Genomic DNA, 17085 nt, shown 5'->3' with positions numbered 1-17085 from the left:
GACCTCTTGAAATTGGCCAAACATTTTAACTTGGAGGTCCGAACTAATTTGAGGAAGGCAGAGTTGCAGGCCACGGTGATACAATCTATGGTGGGATTAGGAACATGGGACGAGTTAGCCTGGGAGTGGCTACCCGAAGAACCAGAAGACGTTGAGCTCCGGAAACTGGAGTTGCAATTACGGAGCCAGGAACGGATTAAAGAAGAAGAAAGGAAAGCAGAAAAGGAAAGAGCAGAAGAAGAAAGGAAAGCAGAAGAGAGGAGGGAAGATAAACAAGCGGAGGAAAGGAGAGTGGAACGAGAACTCCAGGAAAGGTTAAAAGAAGAAGAAAGGAAAGCAGAAGCGAGGAGAGAAGAGAAACAAGCAGAGGAAAGGAGAGTGGAACGAGAACTCCAGGAAAGGTTAGAAGGGAGAAAAGCAGAGGAGAGGAGAGCTGCAAGGGACCTCGAAGCAGAGGAGAGAAAAGCGGAAAGGGAATTAAAGGAACGTGACATGGAGCTTCAGCAAGAAATCAAATTCAAGGAGCTGGAGTTAATGAGAGAACGGGGAGAGGCACCACCCTTGCTGACGGGGTCGACACCTAACCAGAAAACCTGGGATGTGGGCAGACATGTGAGGCTGGTTCCACCGTTCAGTGAAAAAGAAGTCGCGAAATTTTTTCCACACTTTGAGAAAGTGGCTCGACAATTAAACTGGCCGGAGGAGGCCTGGACCATACTCGTGCAAAGTGTGCTGGTGGGGAAAGCTCAGGAAATTTATTCGGCGCTACCAATGGACCAATGTGCAGATTATGAGGTACTGAAGAAGCACATCCTCAAGGCCTATGAGTTGGTTCCGGAAGCTTACAGGCAAAAATTCAGGAATGCCAGGAAGAGGGAGAGTGAGACCCATGTGGAGTTTGCCAGGGTGAAAGAAAACATGTTTGATCGGTGGTGTGAGTCAAAAGGAGTCGGGAAAGACTTCGAAACATTGCAGGACTGGATCCTGGTGGAGGAATTCCAGCAGTGTGTCCACGAGGACATCAAAGTGTACCTGCAGGAAAAGAAAGTACCAAAGTTGTGGGACGCAGCCACCATGGCAGATGATTATGCCTTAACCCACCGAATAGGGGTCCACGAACCTAACTCCTCGCCTAGATCTCCGCAGGGGAGGTGGGGAACAGCAGGTGCGGAGAACGACCATACATGGCGGCGGCCTCGAGATGATTATGGGGACAACTATGATACCCCACCTGTTCGAAATCAGAGGGATGCGGGCCCAAGACAAACTTATAGTTCGGGGGGCCCGAGGCAGACCACGAGTTTTTCCTCCGGGCCTACTTGCGCTTTTTGCAAGAAACCTGGACACTTGATGTCCAGTTGTTACCGCATGAAAAGCGAAGACCCAGAGCGGAGTCCGACTACTACGACTCCAAACGCAATGGCCATTGTGAGAAATCGCCATCAAAAGGGTTACCAACCATTTATTTCAGAGGGGTTTGTGTCACGGGATGGAGCCTCGACTAACCGGAAACCGGTTAGGATATTGAGGGACACAGGGGCACATCAATCTTTAATGCTTGAAGGCATTTTGCCATGGTCCGAGGAGACGGCAACGGGGGATAGTGTTCGTTTACAGGGGATCGGGGGCGGTGTTAGTGCTCCCCTTCATGTCATCCATTTGGAGTCCGATTTGGTGTCAGGACCGGTCACCGTCGGTTTACAAGCCACGCTTCCTGTAGAGGGTGTATCTGTGGTTATCGGGAATGATTTGGCCGGGGGTCAAGTTTATGGTAACCTGAGGGTTGGTAAAGAGCCCAGCAGGGAAAATAATGCCACACCAGCTCGGGATGGCGACAAAAGTGCCAAGTTATTTGTAGGGGGACTGAACTTCAAAACAGAGGAAGAAGTTCTGACCTCTGTCTTCAACAGATATGGGCCGCTGGTGGAAGTGCGGTTGGTAAGAGACTGGGAAACGCAACAGTCAAGAGGGTTCGGCTTTGTCACGTTTGCCAGCACAAAAGACGCCAGAGAGGCAGAGAAGAATTGGAATGGCAAGGATTTGGAGGGTCGGACCATAACAGTAGGGAAGGCATTTCGTAGGCGTCGAGAGGTCTACAGGAGAGAACAACTGGGCGGTAGTTTTGGTGGTGGCCGCAATCAATATTATTATGTAGGCTCCCGGAGTTACGGCCGCTCCCGAAGGAAGGATTGGCAAAGTAGTGGCCGAGAAGGAGACCGCTATTCATGGGACTACAGGGACAAGTGGTCCCACCCTAATTATTAGGGAAGTTCTGAGAAGTGGAAGCACTGAATGCGGCGGAGCCGCCGAGCCAAGATTCCTACACGGATTAACCGTGAACGCCGTTCCTAAAGGCGTCCATGTAGTGAACTTTCATGCACGGACTAACCGTGAACTCCACGTTCCTCAAGGCGCCCATGTAGAGAACTTTCCTGCACGGACTAATCGTGAACTCCACGTTCCTAAAGGCATCCATGTAGTGAATACTCGGCTTGGCCTCCCGGAAAAAGTGCTATCGAGTGGCTTAACTTTGGATCTTTGATCAACCCCTTAACCTTCATTCACAAGAAACTGGCGGTCAAAGTCAGAGGGTCATGAGATGGAGTTTGATTTGGCAGGGACAATGTCGTTGCTGGTGCTTAGTCCAGAGTGAGTAATCTGGAGGGGTTGTGGTGAAATTTTGGTTGCTTTATTTTTAAGTGATAACTGTGCCCGGGGGCAACTGATAATGTGGGGGGGTTGAGTTATCTGGTTTGTTTCTCCAAATTGGCCGGCAAAGAAAGTTTTCGCTGGGTTCAAACTTTCTTTCTTGAAGGGGGGGAGTGTTACATATTTATGTGAATGTATGTGGATTACCATTCAGGTCTTTGCTTATCCGTGTGTAGTATATTAAGGGTTGTTGTGATTGGAGGGTCAGGAGCCCTTCTGAACAAGTGGCCGGAAACGGAAGTGACCGGAAACGGAAGAGGAAAAGACACGAGGAAAAAAGGACGAGGATTCTTCCTCCTCGCCCGCACCGACGAAAGGTGGGATTGATTGAGCCGTGTGGACAAGCGGCGTTCCCGAGCCTGTCTGGCAAGAGGAGTTACCGGGACGGGTATCTGCCCGGTGGACGGCAAACTGTCGTGTGGCCGTGCACCGACCCAGCGTTTGGCGCCGTGCGCGACACCGTCTAAAAAGACGCGTACGGGTCGCCCGTTGGGGCCTAACACGCCTGGCAAGCGGCGTGGGGCTTTTGGCTTGCTTTCCCGTCCCCGCGTCGAGTGGCCGCGAGGGGCTGTAGCCGGGGTGCCGGGTACGATACCTGCCCGGTGGAAACACGTCCACCCGGGGTTCGTTCAACCGCCCGAGTGCGGCGACGCCGACTATCATCTTGGTCAGGAGGGGCCCAGAGACATTGTGCGGGACCGAGACCAAAAGGGTGTCGTGAGTACTCACCGGGACACACGTATATAAGATGGCCATCTTACTCATAGGGAATTGATTGTGGCTGGGGAATTGTTGATGGTAGTGTATTGTTGATTGCTCGGGGAAAATCTCCGTGGTTGTGTCATTGAAATATTGTTGATGGTTGTGTATTGTTGATTGCTCGGGGAAAATCTCCGTGGTTGTGTCATTGAAATATTGTTGATGGTTGTGTATTGTTGATTGCTCGGGGAAAATCTCCGTGGTGGTGTCATTGAAATTGTATGGTATCATTCCCATTGAAATATATCCTTGAACGTCAGTTGTCTCTTGGGTGAAATTCATATGGATTGCGTGGCGAAAGCGCATAGATAATACAGCTTTCTGGCGAAGTTCCTCTCACGGTCCGGGGGTCACTGAGACCAGGTATTCACCGAGGGGACCACGTAACAATACCATGCACACATTCAAGGCACCCAGTGCCATAGGCTGCACAGCAACCCCAAACCATCCTCCATGTTTGACTGTAAGGAAGGTGTTCTTTTCTTTAAAGGCTTCATTTTGTTTTCTGTAAACATAGAGATGATGTGCTTTACTAAAAAGCTCTAGTTTGGTCTCATCTGTCCACAGGACATTCTCCCAGAGGAATTTTGGCTTGTTCAGGTGTGTTTTGGAAAACTCCAGCCAGGCTTTCTTATGTGTCTCTGTCAGCAGTGGGGTACTCCTGGGGGTCTCCTTTCATTGAGGTGGTGATGGATGGTGCGAGTTGAAAATGTCATATCTTGTGTCTGAACGTCAGCTTGAATCTGTTTGGCAGTTGATCGAGGTGCTTTCTCCATCATTCGAACAATCCTTCGCTGCAATCTACGATCAAGTTTTCTCTTGAGGCCACATCCAGGGAGGTTGGCTACAGTGCCATGGGCCTTAAACGTCCTGATAACATTGTGTACGTTGGACACAGGAACATCAAGGTCTCTGGAGATGGACTAGTAGCCTTGCGATTGTCCATGCTTGTCTACAATCTTGTGTCTGAACTCCTCAGACAATTCTCTGGTTTTCTTTCTTTTCTCCATGCTCATTGCGGTACACACAGTGACACAAAACCGCAGAACGTCTCCTTTTCTCAATTCAAACTGGTTGAATGAGTGATTTTTATATTGCAGGCACCTGAAACTCACCACAGGTGAGTTCAATTCCAAAGTAAAGGAGAATCACCTGCTTGAAATCGAATTATTTCAAACAAGTTCTGAAAGGTGCCAATAATATTGTCCAGGTAGAATAATTCTGTGTAGAATAAGCTAAGATTTAGTAATTTTTTCAGCTTTTTTTTGTTTTGTTCCACTGCAAACCAATAAACATATATGTGGATACCAAAATATTTTTTAATTTCAACAATATTCTGGAAGAAATGGTGAATTTTATTTGAAAAAAGTGCAAGGGTGCAAATAATTTTAGCCACAACTGTATATATATAAGTACTTGCTTATTCCACATGCGAAATTTGCATTTATGTTTATTTAAATTGTACAATGGACGACAAATTGTAAATGTTTCATGATATTTGTTATATTATATCACCTTTATCTATCAATATTGTATTGTTGAAATTAAGATCAAATAGCTGTATGTTGAAATATGTTGAAAAAGTCAAAACTTTACATGGGGTGTACTTACTTTTTCACGTGACTGTGTGTGTATGTATATATATATATATATATATATATATATATATATATATATATATATATATATATATATGTATATATGATTATTTTGTCCAATAGATTACGACTTTACAAGGTTCATGGTTGTTTTAGCAATCCACTCGTGACACGTTCTCACTCTGTGCTGCATATTTCCAAGTTTTGACCCGTTACGATTACACTCCATTTTGTGACAGAAGCAGTTCAGCAAAATACATTTTGTGTATGGCCATGGGTCTCACTGCTAAATTACAACTATCTGTACTCCAGGCAAAAGAAGAAGTAAATCCCTGCAAAGCAGTTTCATTTTGAGCCATCAGCATGACTAAGTCACACACCTCGGTTTCGTTCCACCTTACGGCATGTGGGTGTTCTTTGTATGGCCTTTGTGGGCTATTCGATGCAAAACCCATCTCCAAGCAGAATGCCATCACCAGCGACATTCCAAATGCTTTCCTTGGGCAGGAGATGTGTTTCTATGAAGCGGTTAAGAAGTATCAGGTTTTCACACCAGGCTATGCGTTTCATTGTGGGTTCAGGGCTCTAAATCTTTGAAAGGATCATTCCAGCATGAGCCAGCATTCAGGCATGCCATTTCGTGCTTGGATCATAAACGGGCCAAAAAGGAGTGTGTTCAGGAGGTCTACGCATGCGTCTGCTGCCTCCATGGCAATCGGTTTATGGAAACGGCCGCACAATGCAATCGCAGTGGCTCTTACGCACTCGGCACCACCTGTGTGGTCATCACCCAAGGAGAATCAAGTGTAATTACCTCATGTAGGAATACTGCACAAGTACAATACAAAAAGCAATACAATTATATTTATTGAAAAGCAAGCGACAAAAAGACAACTTGGGAATCAGATCTGGAGAGATTCAAAACTCTCATTAGATTTCCTGAAGGATATACCAATAAATAGGCAGCATCGATCAGCCTCTACCAAGAGAATGGATGGAGCTGATAGAGCATTGGCTGTAGAGTTTGACAAATGAGCAAATAAGACCAACAGAGAGGGGGATAACAAATAGTACAAGAAAGCAGGTCCCCGTGGAAATTTGGATGAAAATGTTTCAGGCAGTCATAGAAAGACTAGGACAGCAAGGAGCAGGCCTGGATTTTAAGGATATAGTTAATCTTGGACCCTTGTGAGAGATGCCATTAATGGCCACGGACACCACGGACATAATGATTTGTCTGCTCTTCAAATCTGGACACAACTAGACTAATAAAATTAGCAGTGCTTCTCTTCAATATAGAGTAGTGACATGGGGATCCCTGGTTGTACAATTCGTAATGAAGATGTTATACCAAACAGTGACCTCAAAACGAAAAGGATTTCATCTAAAGATCCTGCAACTGACTTGGGACATGTTGCATGCGATACGTCTATCGGAGTAAAATGTTTAAGATTAACGAGGATTCAGCTTTGTTCATTTCATTCAGTTTCATTCAGTTTTCATTCAGTTCAGTTAATTTGATTCATTCAACAACTCCCACGGTAAATCCTCCTTTACGTTCTGAGCCAGAACCTCCATCACAGCTACAAATAGTAGTGGACTTAGTACCGACCCCTGATGCACTCCCACCTTCACCTCAAACTCACCACTGTTCCCGTCCTTCGTCCGCGCACAGCTGTAAGGACAGATTATGTCTGGTGCTTAAAGTGTTTGAGGATTCAGTGTTTGAGGATTCAGCTTTGTCTGGTGCTTAAAAGATATTGGGTGAAACCAAATGCAAAATCAAACACATAACAAACAACTGACGTCATTGTTAATAATCCAATAAAGAGGTGTAATGGAGTGCCCTCGTGATGACGGGATAAAATAATTTGAGGAAGTTATTGCATTGCGAGCAGAACTCGTTGCATGTGCTGAGCAGATCCTTGAGTGAAAAGTGGAGGGAACCATTGATGCCGTTTTGCATTAGCATCTGTAATTTTGGCAATGTGTGTGGCGTGAAATGTAAATTTGGAAGGAGTCGTCACAAAGATGGCTTCGATTTCATCACTATTAGAAATTTTCATGTTCATTACCATGGGTTATTGTTAGTAATTTGGAGTTATCGACACATCCATGATTATAAACTGTCCGATTGGTGCTTCGCTTGTGGGACGTTCCATTACAAAGTGCTCTGTCCCTACAAATGACTGAGACCTAGGAGGGCTCCAGCTAGGTTTCCCATCTGATAACAATAGTTGATGGATGTTAAACTCATTTTTTAAACTTCACTTACAAATATTCCCGATATCCTTGACTATCTGTGTGAAACGCCTCGTGTTCCCATACATGGAGACTCCCACAGGTTCTCTCGCCTTACAAAGTGTAGGTGAGTTATCACCACACCCTGAACAAATGGCAAATTCCTAACCAGCTTCAGTGGAACCTCAGGCCTTGGGATGAGCTGGTTCATCAATGATGGGCCAAATGTCGACCAACCTCGATGAGGTGGCAATCCCAACTTATTGGGGGAAAAAGAGGAGGAGGGAAGGAGAAAGAGTAGAGAAGAGGAGTAGATGGTGAAGGGGAGTATTGCAAGGGGAGCAAGGAGAGGAAAAGAGGAGGGAGAAGGAAAGGAGCAGGGAGAAGAGGTGAGTCATGGCTGCAGGTAAACACAAGATACCATTTACGATTAAATTACCAAAACAAAGGAGGCAAGTTATCAAAAGGGATTTAACTTCCTGATAAAGGTGCAATGCAGTAATTGCTTGAAGGTTTGAGATCTTACCAAGTTTGAGTCGATCATGAGGAAACTCCCATTTGCTGCTGTCATACGGAAGTTGCTCGCATTGTTCATTCAACGAAACCTCCTCGGGATCAACGATAATTGAGAGATATCGCGTCTTGTTGTCTGCACCACTGGGCTGCACATCGAGCACGTCACAAACTCACTTCCTTACATCACATGCAGCTGACACATCATTCAAAAGATAATAATAACGATGGGAAAGGACGATTTCATTTCTTTGCTATTTTTGAATCAAATTGACTCTTACACTGTGAATCCAGTAATAACATTTAACAAATCATTATCATCGTTTGCTTTAACATTGAACAAATCAAGAGTGTCGACAGTTTTTCAAGGTATCCGCCTTGTGTGTGTGTGTGTGTGTGTGTGTGTGTGTGTGTGTGTGTGTGTATGTGTGTGTGTGTGTGTGTGTGTGTATGTGTGTATATGTGTGTGTATGTGTGTATATGTGTGTATGTGTTTGTGTGTGTGTATGTGTGTGTGTATGTGTTTGTGTAAGTGTGTATGTGTTTGTGTATGTGTGCATGTATGTGTGTGTTTATGTCATTGGTTGTTAACTCCATATGTGTGTTTCATAATATGGAATGGAGCCCTACTAGGTCTCAAAGTATCCATATATATGTACAAACGTGTGTGTGTGTGTGTGTGTGTGTGTGTGTGTGTGTGTGTGTGTGTGTATGTGTGTATGTGTGTATGTATGTGTGTATGTGTTTGTGTGTGTGTATGTGTTTGTGTGTGTGTGTGTATGTGTGTATGTGTTTGTGTGTGTATGTGTTTGTGTATGTGTGTGTGTTTGTGTGTGTTTATGTGTTTGTGTATGTGTATGTGTGCGTGTTTGTGTGTATGTGTATGTGTTTGTGTATGTGTATGTGTATGTGTGTGTGTATGTGTTTGTGTGTGTGTGTATGTGTTTGTGTGTGTGTGTGTTTGTGTGTGTGTATGTGTGTGTATGTGTGTGTGTATGTGTTTGTGTGTGTGTATGTGTTTGTGTATGTGTGCGTGTTTGTGTGTGTGTATGTGTATGTGTTTGTGTATGTGTGCGTGTTTGTGTGTGTGTATGTGTTTGTGTATGTGTGCGTGTTTGTGTGTGTTTATGTCATTGGTTGTTAACTCCATATGTGTGTTTATGTCATTGGTTGTTAACTCCATATGTGTGTTTCATAATATGGAATGGAGCCCTACTAGGTCTCAAAGTATCCATATATATTGTTGCGGATATGGGATTTGGATCCATCCATATCCGCTTGTAAATATTCCCCTATTTCCCCAATACTTCCCAACTATCCCCAATCCCCCATTCCCTAGTCCCATTTTCTGTAAACAACACTCTGTAGACCCGACCTCCCCCTATTTCCCCCATTAAATGTCGCATCCAGGTCCACCACATCTCACGTAGACAACTATAGGACATCTTGCTAGTTATTCTTAGTCTATGTCAGTTAAGGACTTGTTTCCATTAATTCTGACTCTTCGTTGCACCAGAATGTGATTGTATGGCACCGTTAGAAAGTTTAGGACCTCCCAATACCTCCCCGCAGCTCTTCCTCATGGTACAACAACAACAACAACAACAGCGGCGGCGGCGCGGGGAGTGTGCGTCCTCACTCCGGCTTGGTTAGTCGCCATTGAACATGTGCTCCGACGGGGTTACCACGCAGGGGCTCGCTGTCAGCTCCTCGTCAAGGGCGGAGCCCGGTAACCCCCCGCACCCAATAGAAGCGGCGGACCGATTCCATCTGGGGCGGAGCCAACGAGCCGAGGGCGTGTCACTCCCCGCTGAGCAGCGCAGGAAGAGGGAGGTGACGTCAGATGCGCCCTCAGCTTGGACAGAGAAGACGCCACCTCCGAGCGCTGCAATACCTCCCCGCATCTCTGGACCGGACCGTGTTTGATTCTGCCCCTGAGCCAAGGTGCACCTTGTGCTATTGACTGCCTGTCCTTCCTTGCCATCAATCCCCGTGTAAGTCAGTCTTGTCCCGTTTGTCTGTGGTCTGTCGGGGATAGATAAGACTGTGTTTAAGTGCCCATCTTTTCTGTGCTTTACCTCTTACCGTGTAATCTACCCCTTTTCTGCATCACCAATTATATCCTCCTCCGGAGGTCTTGAGAACTGTACCCCTTGTGTCGTGTCATTTATCCCAGCCGTTGTGTCGTTTCCTTCATTGATTTAGCATAGCGCGATTTGGCCAACGTTCGAGTGGAATCGGGCGGGATCGGGTTCTAATCGGGGAGTAACTGTTCGGACGCGGTAATACCAAACCGCTCGGTAAACTAACATCTAAAACCGCGTCTGTAACAATTGGTTGTCAGGAGTTGGATTCGGACCTGGGACTAAATTTGTTAGGCCCAAATTTTGGAACACCAATTGTGTTAGTACAGTAACAATTGGTGTCGAGGAGTGAGATCGGACCCGAAGCGCGCTTCACGCGCTCGAAATTATTAACGGCGAAATTTGATTTTGTTTTACAAAAATAAAAACCCGAATTTTGAAAGTCGCGCTATGGCAGATCAAGACGGCTGGGTTCCGGTAGAGGAGAGTGAGGCAGGGTCGATCCAGGACCAAATTGAGGGACATGAGGAGAGCGAAGCAGTGAGGGTGGCAGGGTCGCAAAATGGCGTCCTCGCGCACGAGGGTGCGGGCGCGCAAAATGGCGCCTCGCACATGGCTGCGGCGGCCGCACCCGCTGCACAAGTGGGAGGGATGACCCAAATGCAGGCCCTCATGGAGCAATTTATGGTACAAATGCAGGCATCCCTCAACCTGCAGAGTGAGCAAATGAGGGCTCAGAGTGAGCAAATGGGGGTAATGGGGAACCGGATGGATGCTCAGGGTGAGCGATTGGAGGGCCAAATGGGGGTAATGGGGAACCGGATGGATGCTCAGGGTGAGCGATTGGAGGGCCAAATGGGGGTAATGGGAAACCAAATGGGGGTAATGAGGGACGAAGCGAGGGGTACCGGTGAGGCGTTAGACAATGGGATAAAAGAGGTAAAGAATGGGTTAATGGGGGTAGAAAACAGAATGGCCGCTCAAGAGAATCAAATGGAAGGGATGCAAAAGGGGTTAGAGGGGTTAGAAAACAGTATGGAAGGCAAATTGAGGGACATGAGGGACCAAGCGGAAAGGGAAGTTAAACAAATGGGGCAGCAGATAGAGGGGGTCAGAATGGAGGTAGAAACTAAATTGGATGCTCACAGGGAGGAAATGGAGCAGATGAGGGTGGCATCTGGGCAGGAGATGCAAGTGATGGGAGAAGAGATCAGAAGAGGGGTGAGTGAGGAGGTCGGAGGAGTGCGCGAGGAGGTGAGGCACTGTAAGGAGCGCATGGAGAAGGAGGTGAGAAAGGGGACTGTAAAATTGCAAGGTGGTATAGAGGAGTTGACGCTGGGAGTAGAACAACTGACAGTGGGACAAAAGGAGTTGGGGGACCAGGTAAAGAAGAACACAGCGGTAATAGAGGGTTTAAAATCGACACAGAAGGAGATGAAAAAGGACGTAGGGGTAATTAAAAAAGAGTGTCAGACGGTACATGAGGACCTGACGAGGAAAATGAACAAAGTGGTAGAGGTGATGGAGGTTAAAGAGCGGGAGGTGCGGGAGCACATAGAAAAAAATAAGGTGGAGTTAGAGGAAGAACTTAAGGGGGCGCACGAGGAGATGAAGGAGGTGAAGCAGAAATTAGAAGAAGTGGAAGAAGGGGTGAGCGAAATTAAGAAGCGACGGAGAGAGGATAAGAAAGAGATAAAGGAGGAAGTAAAAGAATTGGTCCAAAGTCTGTGTTCGGATCGTGATGATGTGCTCATTAACCGGATGAGGGATTTGCAGGTGATGGAGGAGAAGCGAAGAGAAAGAGGACCCGGTGTAAGTGGTGACCAATATGGTCGTGCGTATGATGCGCCAGGTGATTTAATAAGCTTGGGGGTCGAGATGGACCCGGATGTTCGTGAGAGGCCAAGAGTGAGGTGTATGGCTGGTCCGGAGGGTATGGAACGAGGGTGCGAGCGAGAGGGTCCGGTGATGGAAGAGGTGCGAGGTGTGGGTGAGCAAGGTGGTGGTGGTATGGAATGGGTAGCGGGTTGCGGAGGTGTGACCCATGCATCGACACCAACAGGGGTAGTTGTTAGAGGGACAGGGGAGGCACGAGAGCCCCTTGGGGGTAATGTACTGTGGGGGCCCGGCCGGTTCGGCCCCGCGCTGACCCCGCAAGGGGCGACGCACGGGGTCCGGCAGGCGGGCAACGACTCGCATACGAGGTGGTCCCACAAGGTCCCACTCGCGCCGTATGACGGCAAGAGTGATCTACGCGCGTACCTGGCGCAGTTTGACTGTGTGTGTAAGGGCAACGGTTGGGGTGAGGACGAAGGTGGAGTACACCTGGTGGCCGCATTGCGCGGCGCGGCGGCGGAGGTGCTGACGGCATTACCACCGGGTGCTCTCACCCTGCCAGCCCTCCGCGACGCCCTAATTAATCGATTCGGCATTGAACAGCAGAGCGAGCTTGTTAAAGCTCAGCTCGCGCTGAGAAAACGCAAGCCCCAGGAAGCCATCGGGGAACTTGCCCACGACATTCGCCGCGCAGTGGGGATCGCACATGCTAGCATGGCAGCGGATTCCCGGGAAAGCCTGGCGCTAGACCATTTTATCCAGGCCCTCCCGGATATTGAGCTCCGGCAACAGCTCGCCATGTGGCGCCCGCAGACTCTGAGCCAGGCGGCTGACGCTGCGGCCCGTTGGGAAGCAGCGAGGCCCCTGGCCCGGGGGAGCGAGCGTCACACAATGGCGGTCCGCCAGGTGGGACCCCCGATGGAGGGCGGACCCCTTAGGGGGCCCGCCCCCGACGTGAGTCCTGACCTGGCGGGCATGGTCCGGAGGCTGGTGGACCAGCGCCTGGCGGGACCTGGACCATGGCAGGTGGCCCCGGAGGTGGCCCGCGGTGGACCACGAGCGGGTAATCCAATTCGGACCTTCAGGGGGGAAAATTTGGAATTCCGGAGACAAGCACCTTATCAGGTGAGGTGCTATACCTGCAACCGTCTGGGTCACCTGGTGCGGCACTGTCGAGCCACGCGCCGGGATGATCCCCGGCGGTTGAGGTCCTTAACTCCGCCCAGGGGGGAGCGGGTTAGCCGACCCAAGACACCCCCCCGCCAGACCCCGGGAAACTAGAAGGCCTTACACCGGCGAGCAGGCGCCCCCGTGGATTGCCTCGGCTTTAGATACCGAGGGGGGACCCAGTACCTCTGAATAAGGGGGGATTATTAGTGCCAGAGGACTGGGGGATTGATGAGCGATGGGCCCGGTGGGTAAGGGTGGCATCCCTGCCACCCTTCCCATGAGTGGGGCAAATGCGCTATAGTTTATGGGGTTGATGGCAGTGAAAACTAGCCCGGGTGGGTTAGGATATATCGTGTGTAGGGATCTAGCGAAGATGACATTAGGTGATGTTAAGATTAGTTAGTGACAATGATACCTGTAGAGGGGACGCAGGTAGTTTAGTGTGGATGATAATGACGAGGGAGCGCAATAGTTTAAAGGGACGACTGGGAAGCGCAAGTTTCAGAGGGGAGTAGTTAGATGAGATGATGCTGTGTGAGAACTGGACAGGTGTGTGGAGCAGTGTATGAGTAGTGAGTGTTGTGGATCAGCGCGAATGCGCTTGGGGAGAGAAGGGTGCAGGTGGCACCAGGTGTGAGAGCACAGGTGTGCAAGTACAGGTGTGTGGAGTACATGGAGTATTGGAATGAGTGGTGTGGAGAGAGTTGGAGTAAGTGGTACGGAGTGGTGTGCATGGTGCGAAGGTGTGGATGGGGGAAGAGTGGACCCCTTTTCACGAGTACCCGGGGAGGGTAATTTAAAGAATAGTTAGAAGGTATAGGTAAATTGTGGTTGGATATTGGCATTTGTGGTGCGGTTGCAGAATGATATTGTGGATGGGTGCATTAGTGTTGTGGAAATGGCTGGGCGTGTAGCCTGTTAGTGTGTGTAGTTGGTTTGGGCACTCCACCACTGTGAGGATGTCGGCCAGGTGAGGCCGCAGGTGGGCTCTGGGAGCCGTTAGTGTCAGTGGGTGCCTGAGGATCCCGGGTGTGGATCGGGCAGCCCGTGCCAGAGAGGGCACTGAGGGGGTGAGAGTGCGAGAGGGCCTTCCCCAGTTAGTTAGGTTAGGGTGAGGAGCAGGTAAGCTCGGGTGGCAACTACAGTGGTGGAGGTGTGCAGGTGGGTAGACCTGCTGGGAGAGCTACACGTCACAGCCCAGAAATTGTGCGAGAGCACCGAGTGTTGAATCGGGGGAGTGAGACCCCAAATTGAGAAGCACCACAGTTTGGTCAATGGGAATTGGTTTTTAGAACCCATAGTGTAAGTTGGCCAATGGATTGGCAGGGGAAGACCCCGGGTAATGTAAAGTTGTTAAAGTCATTTAGGAAATAGTTAGGATTGATGAACCTGTCGCACCATACGCAGCCACTTACCTGAGGTGATGATGATGACTCCACACCTGTGTTCCTTTGTTCTGTGTTGCAGGAAGGGAGAATTGCTGTGTGGATTTGTGAGACGCATCAGGACGTGGATGAGACATTGGGGTGATTCCATCTCTCCCTCCTTAGGAGGGACTGATGATGAATTGGTGATGGCAAATTTTGATGTTGAGTTGGAGATGTCAAATTTTGATGAGAGTTGGAAATGGCAAATTTGATTGGTTAGGAGGGAGAGAAGACGAATTTGGTTTATGGGAGGAACGGGGAAGACAGTAGGGACGTTTGTTGATTTGTAAAGTAGATGTTTATGGGTAGTGTTGTGTTTTGTGGATACAGTAAGGGGTAAGGGAGGGGCCATGTAGGTTACCTGGTGGGGGGGGGGGGCGTACGGTAGGAACGTACCTGTCTCACCTGGTTCCCATGTGCCCCCAGTGTGCATTACCTTGTATTGCGTGCACTTTTGCGCCCTTACCACCTTACTCAATTGTCTTCTTTTGTCTCCCACCTCCGAGGATCTGGCTTTGGGGCAGAGAGAGAGGAGAGAGAGGTGCTGGCTCCGCAGTTGTGGGCCTGTACTTTCGCTGCTTGCTGCCTGGATCGATACACCATATGGACCGCAATTTTTGTGGCCGCCCACCATGGACCGCAGTTCTTTTGCGGGCAAGCACCACCCGTTGATGGACCTATGGGTCAACGTGGCACCTATGCCATACAGGTGAACCACTTATAGTTGGCCCCCCTGACGGCCACAATTTATAAATGGACGCGGTTGGCGCCTTTCTTTATTTTTGAAAGAAGCCAGAAGGCCAAGTGCACTTCAGGAAGGCAAGACCAGCGGCAGAACATCGGCCGGCTGCGACACCACCGGTGACTATGAACACTTTATTGGTGCACCGGATGGTGCTGACTGTATGTATGGGGTGGTGCTTTTGGTGCTTGGATGGGGTGCTCTGCACATTATTAAAGGCCGTAGGGCCACAGGGCACTCGTGGGTTGGTGTATCGATGCTGGCATGCGTGCGCTCTCTCTCTATGCATAACATCTGCATGTGTTCCTCAAAGAACAGGTCCTGGATCGTAGTGTAAATATCAGTCTTGTATAAATAATGCTCCCTACTGGCTGTATGTTTAGTTTGAGGATTCTTTCCGCGATTCGGTTATCCTGTGGGTGTGTTTCTGTGAGGAGAAGGGTGCAACGTCGCAGGGGGACATATTTACTCATTTGTGAACATCTGTAAAACTGTCGCACTCAGGGTTGAGTTAATAGTAGAGGGAACTACATCTGAGTGCCACACTAACGTAGGTAAAAATTTATCGGGTCGGGACGCCCCGAGGTAGAGAAGGGTGCAATGTTGCGGATATGGGATTTGGATCCATCCATATCCGCTTGTAAATATTCCCCTATTTCCCCAATACTTCCCAACTATCCCCAATCCCCCATTCCCTAGTCCCATTTTCTGTAAACAACACTCTGTAGACCCGACCTCCCCCTATTTCCCCCATTAAATGTCGCATCCAGGTCCACCACATCTCACGTAGACAACTATAGGACATCTTGCTAGTTATTCTTAGTCTATGTCAGTTAAGGACTTGTTTCCATTAATTCTGACTCTTCGTTGCACCAGAATGTGATTGTATGGCAACGTTAGAAAGTTTAGGACCTCCCAATACCTCCCCGCAGCTCTTCCTCATGGTACAACAACAACAACAACAACAACAGCGGCGGCGGCGCGGGGAGTGTGCGTCCTCACTCCGGCTTGGTTAGCCGCCATTGAACATGTGCTCCGACGGGGTTACCACGCAGGGGCTCGCTGTCAGCTCCTCGTCAAGGGCGGAGCCCGGTAACCCCCCGCACCCAATAGAAGCGGCGGACCGATTCCATCTGGGGCGGAGCCAACGAGCCGAGGGCGTGTCACTCCCCGCTGAGCAGCGCAGGAAGAGGGAGGTGACGTCAGATGCGCCCTCAGCTTGGACAGAGAAGACGCCACCTCCGAGCGCTGCAATACCTCCCCGCATCTCTGGACCGGGCCGTGTTTGATTCTGCCCCTGAGCCAAGGTGCACCTTGTGCTATTGACTGCCTGTCCTTCCTTGCCATCAATCCCCGTGTAAGTCAGTCTTGTCCCGTTTGTCTGTGGTCTGTCGGGGATAGATAAGACTGTGTTTAAGTGCCCATCTTTTCTGTGCTTTACCTCTTACCGTGTAATCTACCCCTTTTCTGCATCACCAATTATATCCTCCTCCGGAGGTCTTCAGAACTGTACCCCTTGTGTCGTGTCATTTATCCCAGCCGTTGTGTCCTTTCCTTCATTGATTTAGCATAGCGCGATTTGGCCAACGTTCGAGTGGAATCGGGCGGGATCGGGTTCTAATCGGGGAGTAACTGTTCGGACGCGGTAATACCAAACCGCTCGGTAAACTAACATCTAAAACCGCGTCTGTAACAATATGTACAAACGTGTGTGTGTGTGTGTGTGTGTGTGTGTGTGTGTGTGTGTGTGTGTGTGTGTGTACATGTAAGTTGTTGTTGTTGCCTGCTATCTCCACACGTGGGTGGGTTTCAGGAGACGATGATTTACATGTTTACAGACGTCATTTTACATGTCCCTTTGTGACGTTCGAGTCATGTAACCACATCATTACCGTCGCCAGGGGAGAGGGTATTGCATTCGAGTCCGTTTGTTTATTTGTTTGTCTGTCTGTTTGTTTTTTCGCACAGAATAAATATGATTTTGTCTGCAACCATTGGTCCGATTG

At 48.9% G+C, this 17085-nt stretch overlaps 1 protein-coding gene across 1 annotated transcript in view; it reads right to left on the bottom strand.

Annotated features, from left to right (window-relative positions):
* FLT1 (fms related receptor tyrosine kinase 1) overlaps window positions 1-17085 on the bottom strand; it is a 132357-nt gene that overhangs the window by 26930 nt on the left and 88342 nt on the right. Inside the window, exon 17 of the mRNA XM_078766147.1 lies at window positions 7834-7969. Within this exon, the coding sequence (XP_078622273.1) occupies window positions 7834-7969 (136 nt within the window). The remainder of the gene's footprint in view (window positions 1-7833; window positions 7970-17085) is intronic.

Source organism: Myxine glutinosa, chromosome 12, assembly GCF_964187855.1.
Source record: "Myxine glutinosa chromosome 12, kmMyxGlut1.1, whole genome shotgun sequence".
NCBI lineage: Eukaryota > Metazoa > Chordata > Myxini > Myxiniformes > Myxinidae > Myxine > Myxine glutinosa.
Note: the sequence above shows the minus strand (reverse complement) of the source record. Positions and strands in the feature narration are given on the sequence as shown.